Source organism: Triturus cristatus, chromosome 2_1 (genome assembly GCF_964204655.1).
Source record: "Triturus cristatus chromosome 2_1, aTriCri1.1, whole genome shotgun sequence".
NCBI lineage: Eukaryota > Metazoa > Chordata > Amphibia > Caudata > Salamandridae > Triturus > Triturus cristatus.
In genome coordinates, this window is record NC_140581.1 from 331,049,839 (window position 1) to 331,067,266 (window position 17,428).

General features: G+C 43.3%; 1 protein-coding gene across 1 annotated transcript in view; it reads left to right on the forward strand.

Moving 5' to 3' along the window:
- PARP8 (poly(ADP-ribose) polymerase family member 8) overlaps positions 1-17,428 on the forward strand; it is a 788,553-nt gene that overhangs the window by 457,774 nt on the left and 313,351 nt on the right. Inside the window, exon 10 of the mRNA XM_085631232.1 lies at positions 5,346-5,412. Within this exon, the coding sequence (XP_085487358.1) occupies positions 5,346-5,412 (67 nt within the window). The remainder of the gene's footprint in view (positions 1-5,345; positions 5,413-17,428) is intronic.

Below are 17,428 nucleotides of genomic sequence, written 5' to 3' on the forward strand. Positions count from 1 at the left end.
ATTTTTTTGGGCTCTAGCCCCCTCCCTCTGGAATGCTCTACCCCTCTCTATCAGAAATGCTCAAAACCAACTTCTGTTTAGGAAATCCCTCAAGTCTTGGCTTTTTTCAATCTAGCATCTTCCCCTCTTTTCTTGCGGGGCTGACAGCTGCAGGTGTGTGCTTTGAGGCCTAACACTGGGAAGCCTCATAGTGGGGGCAGCCATGCCCTCTATACATCCTGTAGCATCTCATAACATTACATAACTACAGATTCCTCACTGCCCTCCCACCTCCCTATTTTGGACTCCTGAATATCATAAAAGATTCAAAGTTGGATTTTGAAACACTGTCACGTTTCATTTGTTGGTAGTGCTCAGCATCTGAAGGTAAGGAAGGAGAAAGATTAAGAAACTGGTGTTAGCATGCAGATGTAGCACAATAATATAAGGCTCTCCTTCTGGGTCATGCATAGTCACCCTGGATCCACATGCTACCGCCGATCGGCGTGGGGGAGCATTGTTGTAAAATTCTCTGTTTCCAGTCTGGGGGCTTAGATATAGTCGTAATGTGAGGAACCCAAACTTGTATTGTGCAAAATGACAATGCTGATAGTTTGGGGTCCTCAAACAAAGCAAGTGCTTTTGTAATCTTTTCTCCCTGTGTCTTCATAATGCTAAGGGGAAAACTTCCAATCAGTTTCCCTGGGGTCAGCAGGAGCATCTAAAGGAATCTTCAGATTGGTGACAAGATCTGAACTATGGTTCACAATAACTAGAAATATGTTTATATAAAATTCCACTAATATAACCAGTGAGTTAAATTTCCATTACAAAAAGATTCAGCAGGATAATTATACTAAAAACATTATTGCATGAAATTCTCTCACAAATAAATTTTACTGATTATTCAAAATTTACCTTGTGATCCAATTTCTCCCTCTTGTGTGTTAAAAACTTAACAAACTTCTTGAAGCTCATAGGTTTACTAAATTTCAAATATGCCAAATTTTAATAGAAGAGATGTTTCTAGTTTTCAAAATCCCTAATGAATAATTGAGCCTCATTGTGCCGGTTATATTTGAAGATCTGTTTCCCTAGCACTGAACTTTGTGGTTTGAGGGCAAATATTACTTAACGGAATAAATGTAAGCTAGCGCTTAGATAAATGCATTGCGGCTTCTACATGCATATCGCTTTCCAAAACATTGCCATGCACAATAGCCACCCAGACCTTAACTTGCACACAGTATTCAGCACTTATGACCTTTTAATATTTATATCAAGGTTTACATTGTGTTGTTCCACAGGACTCTGCTCTCCGCCCCACACTTTAAAACTTTTATGTGGCTTCTTTGGCTTATCTTCTTGCTGCTTTTGGCTTCCAGTTCTATGGGTATGCGTATTATGCTCAGATTATAATTTGGATGGAGATTACTTTTAGCCACCTACAAGAGCAATTTAAAGTATGCCTTATTAAATTGACTAGCTGGATGAATGCTAATTCCCTCAGTCTTAATTCTGACAAAAACTGAAGTACTGGTGTTTGGCAGTGCTTTGGTGACTTCAATCACTAGGTTATGTCCTAGCCTGGCAGATACTGTCCATAATCTAGGAGTGGTATTTGACAGGAAAATGCCATTGAAACCCCATGTAAGAACACTTACTACCACCTGCTTCTTTATCATGAAGGAATTAAAAATGATCTTACATTTTAGCCCTCAAACCTCTAGAAAGTTGTTGATTCAAGCTTAGATTATCAGTCAGGTAGAGTACTGCAATGAGTTGTATGTGGGAAACATCCAGAAATACGAGGCTTGAGCCACGAGTTCCGGAAGCCCGCAAGCCGAACAACGACTTGCCTGAACAATGACTTGGCCTTAACCAAGCATATGTGTGGTTAAGGCATATTCAATCTAGTGTTCGGATGGGCGGAGAGAGAGGAGCATCGGAAAGAGAAGAGGACAGGTAAGAGGGGTTCGGGGTAGTTTTTAAGGGGTAGGGGTATAGGGGTGGGGGGTTTGGGGTAGTTTTTAGGGGGTGGGGGATTCAGGGTAGTTTGTAGGGGGTAGGGGATTCGGGGTAGTTTTTAGGGGGTGGGGGATTCGGGTAGTTTTTAGGGTTTGTGGGGCTTCTGGGTAGTTTTTAGGGGGTGGGGGTACAGAATAGCCCTTAGCAGGAGGGGGGTTCAGGGTACTTTCAAGGTGGAGGGGGTTTAGGGTAGTGTTAAGGGGGTGGGGGCTTCTGGGTAGTTTTTAGGGGGTGGAGGTTTCGGCGTAGTTTTTAGGGGGTGGAAGAGTTTGGTGTAGTTTTTAGGTGGTGGGGGTCAGAATAGTTTTTAGAGGGAGGGGGGTTTAGGGTAGTTTTTAGGGGCTGGTGGGTTCAAGGTCGTTTTTTGGAGGTAGTGGGATTGGGGGTAGTTTTTAGGGGGTGGGGGATTCAGGCTATGTTTTAAGGGCGTGGGGGTGTTTGGGGTAGTTTTTAGGAGGTGGGAGGTGGGAGGTGGGTTTGGGGTAGTTTTAAGGGGGTGGGAGGGGTCAGAGTAGTTTTTAGGGGTGGGAGGAGTTCAGAGTAGGTTTTAAGGTGTTAGGGTTCGGGGTACTTTTTGGTGGGTGGGTGTTCGAGGTAGTTTTTAGGAGGTTGGGGATGTATTTAGGGCTCAGGGAGAGAGGGAGGGGGGTAAACTTAGCCACGGATAGCTGTTTACCATGCATGCCTTTACCATGAAAATTCCTGGTAAAGGAATGCGTGGTAAAGCACTTCGTAGTTAAGACGCGGTCGTTGTAGAGACAGTGTTGTAAAGGTAGGCGTTGTAGAGGAACTCGTTTTTACGACATACAACCGTTGTATGTATAAAGATTGCAGCCTATCTAGAATGTTGTGGCCAGACTGATATTAGGCATCCACAGATTTGATAATATCTCAGTAAACTCCACTGGATTCCAATACAGAAATGTTTCTGGTTTAAGGCCCTTTGCCTGTGTCATAGGGCTTTTTCTCCTACACTTATACTCGTGTGCCCGCCATGCACAGTTTTGTCATCACTGATGTAATTTCAAATATTGCAGTGATGTTATCAGTAATGTTATAGAACATGTCATGAGTGATGTAATATGTGGGGTAATTAGCTGTGAATGGTGAGGGCACTATATGGAGGTTTCATTCGTAGATGCTTGCATCAAGGGCGGGCCTGAAAGTGTGTGCTTGTTAGGTGTGCTTATTAATCCATTCTCATTGTGAAAGTGTTTTTAGCGGCACTTAAACGCCGTATTAGACATCCATTTTACTTTGTTATTTGTTTAGGGGCATTAAATATCATAAAAATCAATTTATCAGTGTGATTTATGTGAAAAGATTCTCAGTTTGACCGTATTGGTTTGAAACTACTGGCAAACATTCAATGACAAAGCTTATTGATGTGATATGTGTGTTTATATATGTGTATATATATATATGTATGTGTGTGTGTATATATATATATAAATATATATATATATATATATATATATTCACTGAAAAAACCATAGGTTTCACACACGTTATAGTTAGGAATTAGCATTTAAAAAACCTTGCAAATTCACTGAAAAAACCATAGGTTTCACACATGTTATAGTTAGCTGTAGATTTTACTGATAAAAAACCAATGAAATTCCCCCGTTATAGTTACTGTAGGCAACTATAACTCACGCGACCGCAATCCTCTGCTGATGCTAATACTGTATTTAGACACTTATTTGCCCATGTCTTCTTCCATTAAATTTTAGCTATACATATATTACAAATATTTTTTTTTCATAAAGACACATATGTCATCAGCAGAGGATTACGGTCGCGTGAGTTATAGTTGCCTACAGTAACTATAACGGGGGAATTTCATTGGTTTTTTATCAGTAAAATCTACAGCTAACTATAACATGTGTGAAACCTATGGTTTTTTCAGTGAATTTGCAAGGTTTTTTAAATGCTAATTCCTAACTATAACGTGTGTGAAACCTATGTTTTTTTCAGTGAATTTGTACGGTTTTTTAAATGCTAACTTACTTTACGCCATTCGTGGCGTGCGCGCCCAGTTAACGCAGTTCGTTCCGTGCGCGCACGGTGTGCTTCGCGCACCGTGCGCACACAGTGAGCACGCGGTGCGCTTTGCGCACCGCGCGCCCACTTTACACAGTTAGTGCCATGCACGCACGGTGGTCACGTGGTGCGCTGCGCGCACCGCGTGCCCACATTATGCGAGATGGGCCATGTACGCACGATGCGCTTCGCGCACCGTGCGCACATGGGGGACATATTATGCGCATCGTTGTGAAATGTTTTGTTTATTGTTTTCATTTGATTGATAAGCCATGCACAAATGGTGCCCTTCGGGCACCATTTGCACATGGGGTGGGGAGAGTGTGGATACTTTTTTTTTTTTAAACAAATTTTTACCGTACGCGTACGGTAAGCGTAATCGGCGATTTTTCGAAAAAAAATAAAATATTTTTTTTGGGCCTTGTGGGTTGTTTGGGGGCCCGTATATCATTGCTGGGTGATTATTATCTCAATATACTGCCCCTTTACACATTTTTGGGCTTCATTTATGCTGCCCCACTCAGAGTGCGAGAGAGAAAATGGCGGCCGCCGCTTCCTGGTTTCGGCCGATTCGAATGTTTACTAAGATCTAAGAGCCAATCAGAATCGCGCTCGCGCACGTCACCGTACGCGTACGGTAAGCGCACCGTAAGCGCACTGTAAGCTGGCTCAGATATATATATTGATTTAAAGGCTATTTTCTCAGAATCTACTGAACAGATTTACACCAAACCTACAAAAGGCACTTCCTTGACCTGAGGAATACCTCTCTGCCAAATTTCAAGTAATTCTGTTCAGCCGTTCGGGCTGTAGCTGTGTCTAAAGGTCCTATGGAAAAATGCATGGGAAAAACACGTTTTGGGACCCCCCTTTTATCTCAGCCCCCGCTTGACGAATCCCCCCGAGACTTTCAGGGTAGGAGCGGAGCGGAGCGCCCCAGCTATTTTGAAAAATTCGCGAGGATTCGTCGACCGGCGCAAAAGTTATTCAAAATAGAATGTTGCGGATTTCCTATGGAAACGTGGTCCTAACTATAACTACCTACTGGCGACCGCCAGTAGGTAATATATATATATATATACGTATTGCATTCCCATTAACCTATCCGTATGAATTCTCTATGTAGTTGGCGAAATGCGTACGTTAAGTTTATTTCTGCATTCATTTATACCTGTTATTGTGCAGTTTATCAAAATACCTAGATTAATGATGTACATTTTTACAGTGGCATAAGCTGTGCAGGGACATCTTTAATATCGGGTGTTTATTAATGAACAACATCTTATTTTCTGCAGTGCCCACCGTGGATGTTTTCCAGATCTCGACAAAAGAAAGATTTGGGTTGGGACATCAACTAAAAAAGTAAGTTGATAAAATGCAAGTTTCTTGTAACGTACCTATAGTTGTTCATATTACTTTTGATATAATTTTTTATACGTAAAAGAGATTTGCTTGATTATTATATTATAAAAATTTTTTTTTTAAAGAAATTCTTACTAAGGGACCACATCACCTGCACTTGCGCAGGCAGTTGGGAGTAGGGATGGGTGGAATTTGCGTAGTTGCACTACGCAAAGCTCCGCGAAATGGTAAAACATCTCCGCGAGCACGCAGAGTTCCGCGAACACGCGGAATTGCTTGTTCCGCCCGTTCGCGATGCATTTTTCCTGTTCGCGAATGCTGTCAGCGTGCTCGGGGGGAAATATCTTGCTAACACGCATTTTGAAGGCGCAAAGAAGCAAAAAATTCTGCGAAGGCGCGGACCGTGGAATTTTTGGCAACTCCGCGTTCTCCGCGGAACACGAAATTTGCAAAATTTACCACCCATGCCTAGTTGGGAGTCATCGTCTAAACAACACACTGTTTACAAAAATCCTAAAACCACATACCATAGCCTATACATGTGAGACGTCCAAGAATTTAGCACGTTTTTTAACAAATATGTTACATAACAGCAAACACACGTTGTATGTAGACTCGGCATGGCATCTCATGCCTACAAGCTGGTGCATGCCCAAGAAAATTCACTGTAGAGTAATGTGTGATAAACAAGAAATATCAATGTCTAGTTAAAAATGAACTAGAGATTACCCTAAAGAAAAGAAAATGAAGTTTTCAGCTCGCTGTTGCCAAAGATGGCTTAAGTGCGTAGCATGGAAAGAGCCCGAGGCCTCTTGGTGACGCATATCACTCCATGACCAGGGAGGACACTGCGTTTTCACTCGTCTTTGTTGCCGCTGTGGGGGCGTGCACACACTGTACTCTCCTAAACAACTGCCTCTTGCAATCTAGCAGCAGTAGAGGCCCTTCTTGTATTTATTCCGTCTTAAATGTGCACCTACCGCTTATTTGGGACTTAATGGATGTAGTCTTTTCTGAAAATTCCTAATTTTGCAGGCATCGGTCATGCTGTCTCTCTAGGCAAAATAGCGGACACCGGCCTAGGCTACGCGTCCTATACGTAACTTTCACACATCAGGACACGCGAATGTTGTTTGATTCCTGTATAAATGTATCCACAATTCATACAGTGTGACTGTTAAAATAAATGTCCTCTAGTCTAAAGCAGCCTTTATAGGACAATAATAGCATCTTCGCAAAGCATCTGTTAAATTTTTGCACAAATTATAAATGTTACTAAGGTTCATTCAAGAGTAAATGTTCTATGCAGTATTTATTTTTAACAGCAGCAAACTACACGGGCGGCAGCTGATTACCGATCGCATTAATAATTTGAGCCATTTTTGGATGGACATTTATTTATTGCAAAGATGGCGATTACCCTGCTTAGATGAATGCTATTTGGTTATCAGCAATACTTCTAACAACACTGTCTAATTAACAGTGAACCGAGAAACTGATTCTTACGGCTGATCCCGTTTGACTCTGTTGTTTCTACTTGATGCTCGTGTCTCAACCTCGGAGTAAAGCCCAGTCATTTGCTCGCCACATATTCAGCGCTGTCCAGAATGCTGTGACGCAATGATGTAAAATGGCTGACACAGACCGTTGCACCAACGGATCCTCTGTAGTGAATGAGCCACTTTTGTGGTCTGACACCCTATGATGACCCTCAACCACCACCATTTTAACTGATCTTAAGTGTGTTATGTTACCCTAGCCTTAATGTAGGATGGGTTTGCATATGCCTGCTTCTCTTCTGTCCTGTAATCTTGATGTCTTTTAGTAGAATAGTCTTGCCAAGAATAGAAGGTATGGGATGTTGAGGTGCAGTGTTGTGGTTGGTGGTGCACACATGTGCTCAATGTTGTATACTGAGGGATAAAGTCTATAATGTTATTTGGGTTATGTGAATTATGTGTTGAACTATTGCCTTTGACAGGGCTTCATGTCATTCTGATTTCTGACTTTACTTTGCTTTATGGCAGTGCTGACTATTGCCTTTGACATGGTTTCATGTCATCCTTGCTTTTCTGATTCCATCTTGCTTTGGGCCTTTGTGTGCATGGCTTAACTAACTCCTTTTTCATGACTGAAGCTATTTTCTGTGCTCGCACGAAGCTACAGAGGTGGGGAGGGTGTGTTTTGCTCTTCTCCTGTTTTTCCCACTTTACTGACTAGAGAGAACTGGTTCTTATCAGAGGAATGTACATGGTCTGTCTCGGAGCCACAGCAAAGGCCTGATCAACCGATGCAGTGGCCTTGGAGCAGGCTGGTACGGGCTCTCATGAGAACGAGGGGGCGAGGCTTGCTAGAAGCTTCGTTGTGTTTGAATTTGTATTAAAAAGGGGAGCCTACACTGGCCTGGTGGAAGTTCACGCCGTGGAGCAGATGTGTTGTCACGGAAGAGTGGGGGCTGGTGTCGCCTCTGAGCTTTCACCCGGTTAAAGCAATGGACTTCCCTTGAGCAAAGTGGGGTGAAATGATGAAGCAGTAGGTGAGGTGTGTCTGCTACTAACTGTCTCTTGATTCTTTACTGATTCTTTCCTTTCCTTCATATTTTCTGATTCTTATATCCATACATATATATTTCTACATATATATTTGCTTTGATTGTGTATTTCAATCGGTGTTTGATATGTGAGAGTCTGCCATGATCAATATATATTCGGCCTGCCCGTGATTGAAGTATTGTGTTAATAAATTTATATATATTCCATATGTTTGAATTCGTCTTTTCCTTGGAGCAGGAGGTGTGGACTCTTCTTGGCCAAGTATTCTGTTGTAGAAGGATGCGTGAATTCCCTTCTAGTAGGTAATTGTGTTATAGGTTGTTCTACTCCTGGCAAGTGATGTGCAAAGTATATCTCGCTCTAGAGAAGTGTTGTGTGCGTTACCTTGGTCTAGAGGAGACTCTTGTGATATTGTTTTCTTGCCTTGCCTTTGGGGAGTGTTGAAAGTTTGCCCACTTTAGTAAGTGCTGTGTATATGTTATATTCCATAAGTTTGGAACTAATATTCTCTCCCTGGGAAAGTGACGGCACATACCTTGATCCAGGGGAGATCTGAGAAATGTCATTACATCCTCTAAGAAGGTTCTTGCGGATTCTTGTGTCTCTAAGTTTTTCTTCAGGCAGTAGCTCGTCAGGGAGCTGTTAAGTAGTTCTGCCTCCCCGACCTCAAACTAACAAACCCGAATAATACCGCCAGTATATCAAGATCCACGGTAGAAGATCAGTTGGCCAACCCCGATCAATTCGCTTGTATTAGTTATCTATGTATATTATTGTATTATTGTATTGTGCAGACTTTAGATATTGTTCTTGATGTGTATGGCGTTATGTCTTGAATTGCTAGTTAGAGTTTGCTTGACACTGGGTGTTTAGTACAAGTGCAGCTCTTGCTTTATTCTGTGACATGTAATGCTGAAATGGTCTCTTCTACAGCACCAATGTGTTACATACACTTTACCATTTGTTTTTTTTAATAAAAACGAAACTAACATGACTTTAGAACTGGCATTCTATTGTGATGGGGTATTTACATACAGTTTTTTCCTATGCCAGATGTGCAGTAGTCCTAGCTTTAATATTCTAATATATGCAAACATAGATGTGCACAAATTATTTTTGCATGCATTAGCATATGCACGCTGCACCGATTGGATTTGGCAGAGCTTGTTCTCTTTATGCTCTGTTAATTTCTGGTCATTGTACTACTTCCTCACTGTTTATATAGGCAATTGGTGAACACTTTTGTCCTTTCTCCTTACTCATAATGAAACTTGGGGCTGGGTACCTAGGGTCATTACGAGAAAAAAAGAGATGAAGCATGCAAGTCGTTGTGAAGGCCAAGAAGATCTGACATACCCTGGAAAATGGGTGAGAGGCTCTCAGTCAGGGAAAGAGTGCATATTCCTCTAAATAGATGGGTGGAAATGAAAGCCACTTAGCCTCTGTTGAATAAATAGCCATAAAGTTTGCCAGTGGTCATCAGTGGAGGTTGGTGGCCGACAAGAATTGTGATGCGAGTGGGTGACATAAACACAATAAAAACATACCAATTAACAAAAACATTTAAAAATGAAAAAAGAAAAGGATTTACTTACCTTAACCTGCATCACTTCCTCCATGTTTTTCAGTCCCAGGCTCCAGTCTCATCCAAGCGCAAGGTCCCAGAGCTACCACAGTTCCTTATCCAATCCAGGTCCTGCTCTTATGCTATTAAGCAGCATGGGTGAAGCATCTGGATTGGTTGGAGCAGGCTGCCTCAGCTCTCAGAAGGGCACTGGGGGCTGATGCCTGCTCGCCAACCCAGTTGTCTAACACAGCTCGGTTGGAGAGTTTGAACTGCGCATGTCGGTTTGGCCGTAGCAAGGTAGCCTGCCAAACCAACATGCACACTTCAAACTGAAGGGACCGCTCTTCACTGCTGCCAATCAGCAGCAGTGCCGCACTGGCCCCACCCTGCCCTCTCTGTTTGGCAGAAAGACGGAAAAATAAAATGGTAATAAAAGGATTTTATTACCATTTTATTTTTCCTGCTTTCTGCGCAGCAGTTTGTGGTGCGGCACTCCTCGGCTCCTATGGAGGAACTGCTCCTAGTGACCATGGCAGACTGGTACACAGTTTGGTGTGTGCTAAGCTTCGTAGTGAGGTGAGCCAGCTTGAAAATAGTTAGTGAAGGTTGACTGCTGACCATCTTGGTTGGAGTCTCCACCCAGAATTTAAGCTATTATAGTTCTCATGGAAGTTTTGGGAGATTCAGTATCTTTGGTGCATTCAGTTCAATACTAGGAGAGTGATCATGGCAATTACATGTAGCAGTCAGCCATTATGTTATGTTATGTGTATTTGTTAAAGGGCACTACATTTGTGAGGGTACCCTGGTGTTGTGCAGGTGTGTGAGGCTACAACTAGGGTGGAGAAAGGAATTATTTGCAGAGCCACATCCTCGGATGTGTGTTAGTAGGAGTCTGGTTGAGTTGAGGTGCTCGATTGATTGATGAAAGTGTATGTAGCTGTTCATGTAGGCTGAATCCGTTTTGTGTAGTACTTTGTATGAGTGGGTGAGAAGCTTGAATTGTGACGAGTCTAGCAGCTGTGTTCTGGGTGGTTTGTAGTCTTCCTGAGATGTTTGGTGATTCCTACATAGAGGAAGTTTCCATATTCCAGTCTGCTGGTGATGAGTGCTTAGGTGACGATCTTTCTGGTGTTCGGTAGCTGCTTGTAGATCGTTCTCAGCATCCTTAGAGTGTGGAAACAGGATGCGATCACGACATTGACCTGAGCAGACATGTTTAGCTTTTTATAGATAATGATCCAATGGCTTCTGGCGTGTGAGCAGGGAGTGGGAGTGGGTCCTAGGTCTGTGGGCCACCAGGTTAAGTACCATAGTGAGGCATTCTTTTAGAAGATTTTCACTTCTGTCTCATCATTGTTTAGCTGGAGAGAGCTTGTCTTCATACAAGTGGCCACTTGACATGCGGGCGGTAAATTTGTGCTTTGTGTTGGGGAATTTGTCAGGGAGGGACAGTGCGAGTTGCGTTTTGTCTGCAAGGTAGGAGAGAATGTTGATTTTGTAGGTGAAGATAAAATTGGGCTGTGGGGTCATGTAGATGTTAAAGAGGTTGTAGCTGAGTGAGGAGCCTTGAGGTACTTTGCAGATGAGTTCTCTGACTTCTGAAGATGAAAGACCTAGGTTAACTGTCTGAGTTCTTCCAGTCAGAAATCAGCAATTCCAGCGGAGAGTAGATCCCTTAATGCCAGCTGTGCACAAAAATAATTCTCATAGCTGAGAAGTGTATATCACGGAGTTCATATCTTTCCAAGCTTGAAGCTTAGGGAGGTGGTTTCCATACCTAAACATAATTGTACCTTAAGGCTCAGAAGGAGCTTCAGATTAGGGGTGGGCAGAATTTCCATAATTAGCTTTTGTGGAAATTATGTGAAATGTAATGAAAACTAGGCAAATGTACTTATAATGTAAATGTATATTTTTGCTTGTAATGCTTCCTTACATCAGTTTTGGATGCAAGTGCACATTTTGCACAAAAAAAGTGTGAAAAATGCAATCGCTTCAAACATTTAAACAGCAGACTCTAATATTCTGGATATTCATGTTGCTTCTGTGCTGTTGCGCTATATTTTTATCGTGAACTGCGGCGTATTTGCACATCCGGCGTTGTCGTCATTTTAGGAATTTGACTTAACAAGCGCTATGTGATATTCCCCAAATTGCGTGAATTATGCTGACGTAATCAGTCTAGGATTCGGGCCCCATATTTTCTATTATCAGTAAATGTAATAAATACATTTCTTGTCAGTGGTAAAGGTGTTATAGCGGTACGCTTCCTGTGATCTTGAATCCATTTGCGGGTTTCATGTGAGTGATGCAGTTACATCCAAAAGGCATATTTTCACCAATCCATCACCCTCTTGCTCTGCCAGTCACTGTTGTTATATTAGTGGGATCATTATGTTGGGATTTATGATGTTGTTCTGGGGATATGGCTTTTTTGTCTCATTAGATTGAATAGTGTGAACGAAGTTCATCTCCAGGGGATTCACATTAATAGTTGTAAGCATTCTGTAGTTCCAGCAATGCACATGATCCATATGCACTTTTTTGTAATGAATGTTTCCCAGCAGGGCAATAAAAGTAAGTAACTTTACTTTCCCAGACTGGTTAATGTATACAAACTATGGTTGCAACCCTGGGATTTCAAAATGGCCACCATCAACTATATCCACTGAATTGGCTTCGACCTGATTTTAGCAGAACTGTCTAAGAATTCTTCTGATTCTTCCTCGGAGATTCAGCATCACTCCTCTGTTCCCCATACGGATTAATATGGTGTTGCCATACTCAGTTTACATGTTTCAGTGCTATCTTTTTATGCACTTCTCCTCTCCATCTGTTTTGATAGACCCATGGGAGAACCAGGCTAATGAGTACACACATTTGTTGTTTATAGCACTGTTCTTGGTCTTCATTCACCACTCCACTCCTGCGTCTGAAGGTATAAAATTGTGAACTTTGAATTCCTATATAAAAATCCAAATATATGCTTTTGTAATTTCAGGCACCTTGCGGCTATCAGGGTCCACAGCCAGAATATATTTTCCTTTAATCATTTTCCTTTATTTTCTTGACTGTGGTAGAGTTTTGTTGAGTCTGAGCAGAATTTATATGCTATTTATGAGAATCGATGAGTTATGGATATGGTATTTTAATTACGGGGAATTCAGCACCGCGTTCTAAGAGCAATCTCAAACGTCGTCTTCCTAAACGTTTCGTATTTTCTCCTTTGTATTGTTATCTGTGAATTTGCGACCTGGTAAATGCAATGTCTTTTACTACTAGAAATACACAGACCTCTTAACTAAACCTGTATATAATTGTCTTATTGTTATCTCCAGAGCAATGCGAATATCATCTGTAAAATGCAGACAATACCTTTGTTAGACCTGGCACCATTAGCTTGGGTCTCCCCCGCATTTTTTGCGTTTTCCTCTTGTGTTTTTGCTGTGTGTTGGAGTCTGTTTTGCTGGTATAGATGATTTGGGCACGTTGCCACTGCTTTTCACTCCCAAAGGGCAAGTGCTCCCTTTGTAAATTGTTGTTATGGATTAGTGATTCCATGATTGACATATTTGATTTACTAGGCAGACCTGTGTGTGCTCAGGGCCTGTAAATCAAATGCTGTTAGTGGGCTGCAGCACTGATTGTACCATCCACAGAAACAGCCTGTAAAATGTGAATCTGGCCTGCCATTGCAGAGCCTGTGTGCAGTCTGGTACTGCCATGTCGACTTGGCAAGTGCACCCACTTGCCAGTCCCTAACCTTCCCTTTTCTTACACGTCAGTCACGACTAAGGTAGGCCAAAAGTACCCCTGTGGGCAGGGTGCAATGTATGTGAAAGGTAGGACATGCCCTCGTGTGTGTGTCATGTCCTGATGGTGAAATAATGCCAATTTCGTTTTTTACAATTGCAGGGCTGCCTGTTCCCATAGGGCAGAATGGAGAGTTTGTTTATAACATCTTATCAACATAACTGGCCCCGGGAACAAGGTTGGAAAACAAAGTTTAGTATGCCTGTTCTCAGAATGTTAAGATGCATCTTTTATTGAGAGTGATTTTTACATTCTGTGTTTGAAAATGCTACTTTTAGAAAGTAGGTATTTTCTTGCGGTACCATCCAGTGTGCCTCTGCTAGGTTTGTGTATTGACTTTTGGATGAGAGGGTCTGGAGAGTGGCAGTGGCTCCAGAAGTCTGATGAGTCAGGGCTGAGCTGAATAGACATGGGCTGCATTTAGAGTAGGGGGAGAAGATTTCCTTTCACCTGCATGGGCCTGGTCTGCCTTCAACAATGCTGTCTCCACCTCCTGCCAGGAAGCTGCACCAGTGAGGACATAACTGGTTTTGGCTGGGTATAGACACACTCTGCCTTCAGAGAACAAAGGGTTTTTTGTGTATAAAAAGAGGGGCCCAGACCCCAGACCTTTAGATCACTACTGGGAATCGAGAGGAACCTTTGCCAAGGAGAAGCTGAGAAAAAAAAACTGCCCTTGTGCTGTTTGCTGTTTGGGGTTGGCCTGCAGTGGTTACTGGCTACCAAGAAAAGGAGAAAAGGACTTTGCTGTTTGCTTTGTCACCTGCTTGAGAAAAAGATCTCCAAGGGCTTGAAATTGAGCTTGCCTCCTTTTCTGAAGTCTCAGGGACACAAAGACTTCATTTCTTCTGTCTCTCTGCAACTGGAACTGCTGTTTCAGCTGCTACAGAAGGAAATTGCAATGCCAGAGAGCGACGCCGTGACCTGCACCAAAGCCGCAGGCACCGCTCGTGAAGAGCACGACACACCGCCCGACTTGCACCGTAGGCCTGACACTGTGCCGCATCGACTCTGAAGCTATCGCCTAGGCCGCTGTCTGCCCCGTAGCTAAGGACACTGCTTGTTACGTCTACGACTCAACGTCCCCACTCGCACCGCAGCCCCGACTTCAGCGATGCCGGTGCTTCATCAACACAGGGCCGATACGCGACGTGAGTGACTCTTGAATCTATCGGCACCGCACTGTTGTAAGGAACCGCCGCCTCGCCGCCTCCATGATGTCACCTGCCCCGCAGTAAGGAACCGAGGCTTCACCTCCCCTTGGGTTGCAAGGAACCGACGCCGCCCGGCGCCAACGAAACATCACCTCCCCGACAGCGTGCAGCTTCTTTGCTTTCATCAATTCCAAGGTACTGTTCTTTGGGGGTCTGCTTGACTCCGCGTCGGACACCGTGCACCTCACGGTCTGCACCTTACTTTGGGATTTGTATCTGCCATGAAACCGTAATAACTCCAGGTGGAGTTATTTGTTGCAACAAACTTTAATTGAGTGAATAACCTATTTTTGAGGCTATCTTGATAACTGTAGTGTGGATTTTTGTTGTTTAGTGTTGTTTTGGTTTAGATAAAGATTACTTATTTTTCTAAACTGGTGTGGTGTCCATTTGTTGTTTTTTCACTGTATTAATGTATGTGTTCACAAATGCTTTACACACTGCCTCTGAGATAAGCCCTTCTGCTCGTGCCAAGCTACCAAGGGGGTGAGCAGGGGTTATTTTGGAAGTGTATCCCCCTTACCGGGACTAGAAGCAAGGGTCCTTATTTGGACAAAGGTACCTACCTCTGCCAACTAGAGACCCCCATTTCTAACAACCTATTTCCCACAATTATTTTTTTCGTCTTTATTTTCTGGCGCAGCTTGGAATCTTAGCTCAGCTGATTGGCTGCCTGTTGTCTATTATCTGGTCCAAGGCTACTTTTACTGTAGTTCCCAAGCCTGATATTCTTCACTTTTCTGATGCTTGCAAGGGTTGATGGCAAGATCATGACTTTTACTTTTTTAGTGTCGTCTTTGCCGTCCTGCTGTTACAAGAAGATACTTAGGGGCGGGATGTGAAATTGTAATCTTTGTGATTGGTCAACTTTGAGGGCATGCTGAATTAATGGATTTTAAATGTTGCACCATCAAAATGTGCATTCTTCATATTACTGGTTAATTCAATTGAAAGGGGGTGAGGTATTTGCTAAAATTCTTGTGTGTGTTTTAATGCAGCAGTAGAGCACATGTGCTTTGGTTTTCATACATTTTTTTCCTCTCACAGGGCAGTAATTTATTTCTGTACCCTAGCTGTTATCTTTTCCTGATGCGGTAAAATATTTTATAAGGTATTCGTTTGCAGACCTGCTCTAGCCATTGAGACATACTTGTGAGCCTGCAATTAAAAACAGACCACCTGATATCTGTGGAGTCTATTGTAACTCAATCTTTAGACCTTTATTCACTGATGATCCATCCACACACTTCATTCAACTATGTGTAATGTCGCACCAGTGATGTGACTGGTGCGCGGAAATGTTTACTGTGTGTTGATTTGCTGGGGTGGGTGTTGTATGTCCCCCACTCTGCACTCGTGAGTGTGGTCTTCAGGGCAGAGCCTCCAGACGACGAGAGAGCAACTCAACCTATGTGTGGCATCCTATTATTTCTAGGCCACATCACATGTCTAGAGTTGTGATGCTCTCACAAAAACCCCCATGCCATTACAAATTGGCAGCGAGGGTGGTTGCGCTCTCCATCAGCATCGCCTGATGTTAGTGTGCCTGTGGTTGGCGGCTTTGTTTTCCAGCCAGGAACCCAGATCTCTTGCCACATGGGACATGCCCCTGAAGGAGACACACCACTAGAAGACCCGTCCGGCGCATGAAAGCTGCCCCTATGCCCCCGCTACATAGACGGTGATTAATAATCAAAGGCCTGTCAAAGGCCAGTGCACGGAAGAGGTCCCTGCTGCGTGGACGGTGCAGCTGGACCAACGAACTGTCATTGGCAGTCAAAGGGCATAGCCACGAGGGCCAAAATCGGTGAGGCACTGTGAAAGGCTGCTGCTGCTCCAGTGCTTGTGAGCCTTGCTACTAGTGACATAGTGGGTGCAAAACTGAGCGCATGTTTCCCTGGGAAGCCCTCATCTGCCAGCTGCCTCCGGGGTATGATGCATAAAAAGCAGAGATGCCCTACACATGCCTGCCTCACAGTGTTAGGGTGAAGTTAGGCCTATAAACAGAGATCTAAAACAAAAAAAACAACAAAAGTGAACAGTAACTGAACTGACCAGGTCTTCCTCAGATGACACCCAATTGGGCAGAGAGAAGCCACCAGCATGTCACCTGTGTTACCAACGAGCAATACAGCACATCACTAAGTGTTCTACAATGTCCAACATCCCTCCCATCGAGCACTTCATCATTGAAGGTGCCCCATTGGCGCAAGCGTCCAGATGGAAATACTGGATAGAGAGAGTGGACTCTATTTCGAGGTAACCGAAGTTGATGATGCTAAGAAATGAGCCATGATTCTACACCTCGGAGGCAAGGCCCTTCACCGAATCTCTAAAACGTTGCCCGAAGCAACTCCAAAGATGCACAGGACCCTCATGAAAGCACTCAGTGCGTACTTTAAACCCATGGCTAAACAGGACTATAAGCAATTCATTTTCCGTCAAGCCACACAACAAGCTGAGGATTCCATTGACACGTTCTACACCAGGCTGAAGGAACTAGCAAGCACGTGTGGGTTCGCCAATGAGGGTGACAACATTCGTGGTAAAATAATGCGAGATTGTACCTGGGCGAAATTAAGAGAGCGCATTCTAGAAGAATACAGTAAATCCCTTGCAGACATTTTGATGATGGGCAGGACCAAAGAACTGTCCAAAGCTTGTGCTTCTCATATGGTCAATGCCGTCATGTCTACACCATCACCCAGAAGACCCAAAACTGAAAGTTCTGTACCTAAACCCTGTGGGTATTGAACCGACCCCATACACCGCCCAAACGACTGCCCCGCGAAATGAAAAAAGTGTGCAGCATGCAGAAAATGCTATAATTTTGCAAAAGTATGTCGCTCAAGCAAAAAGCTCATGCC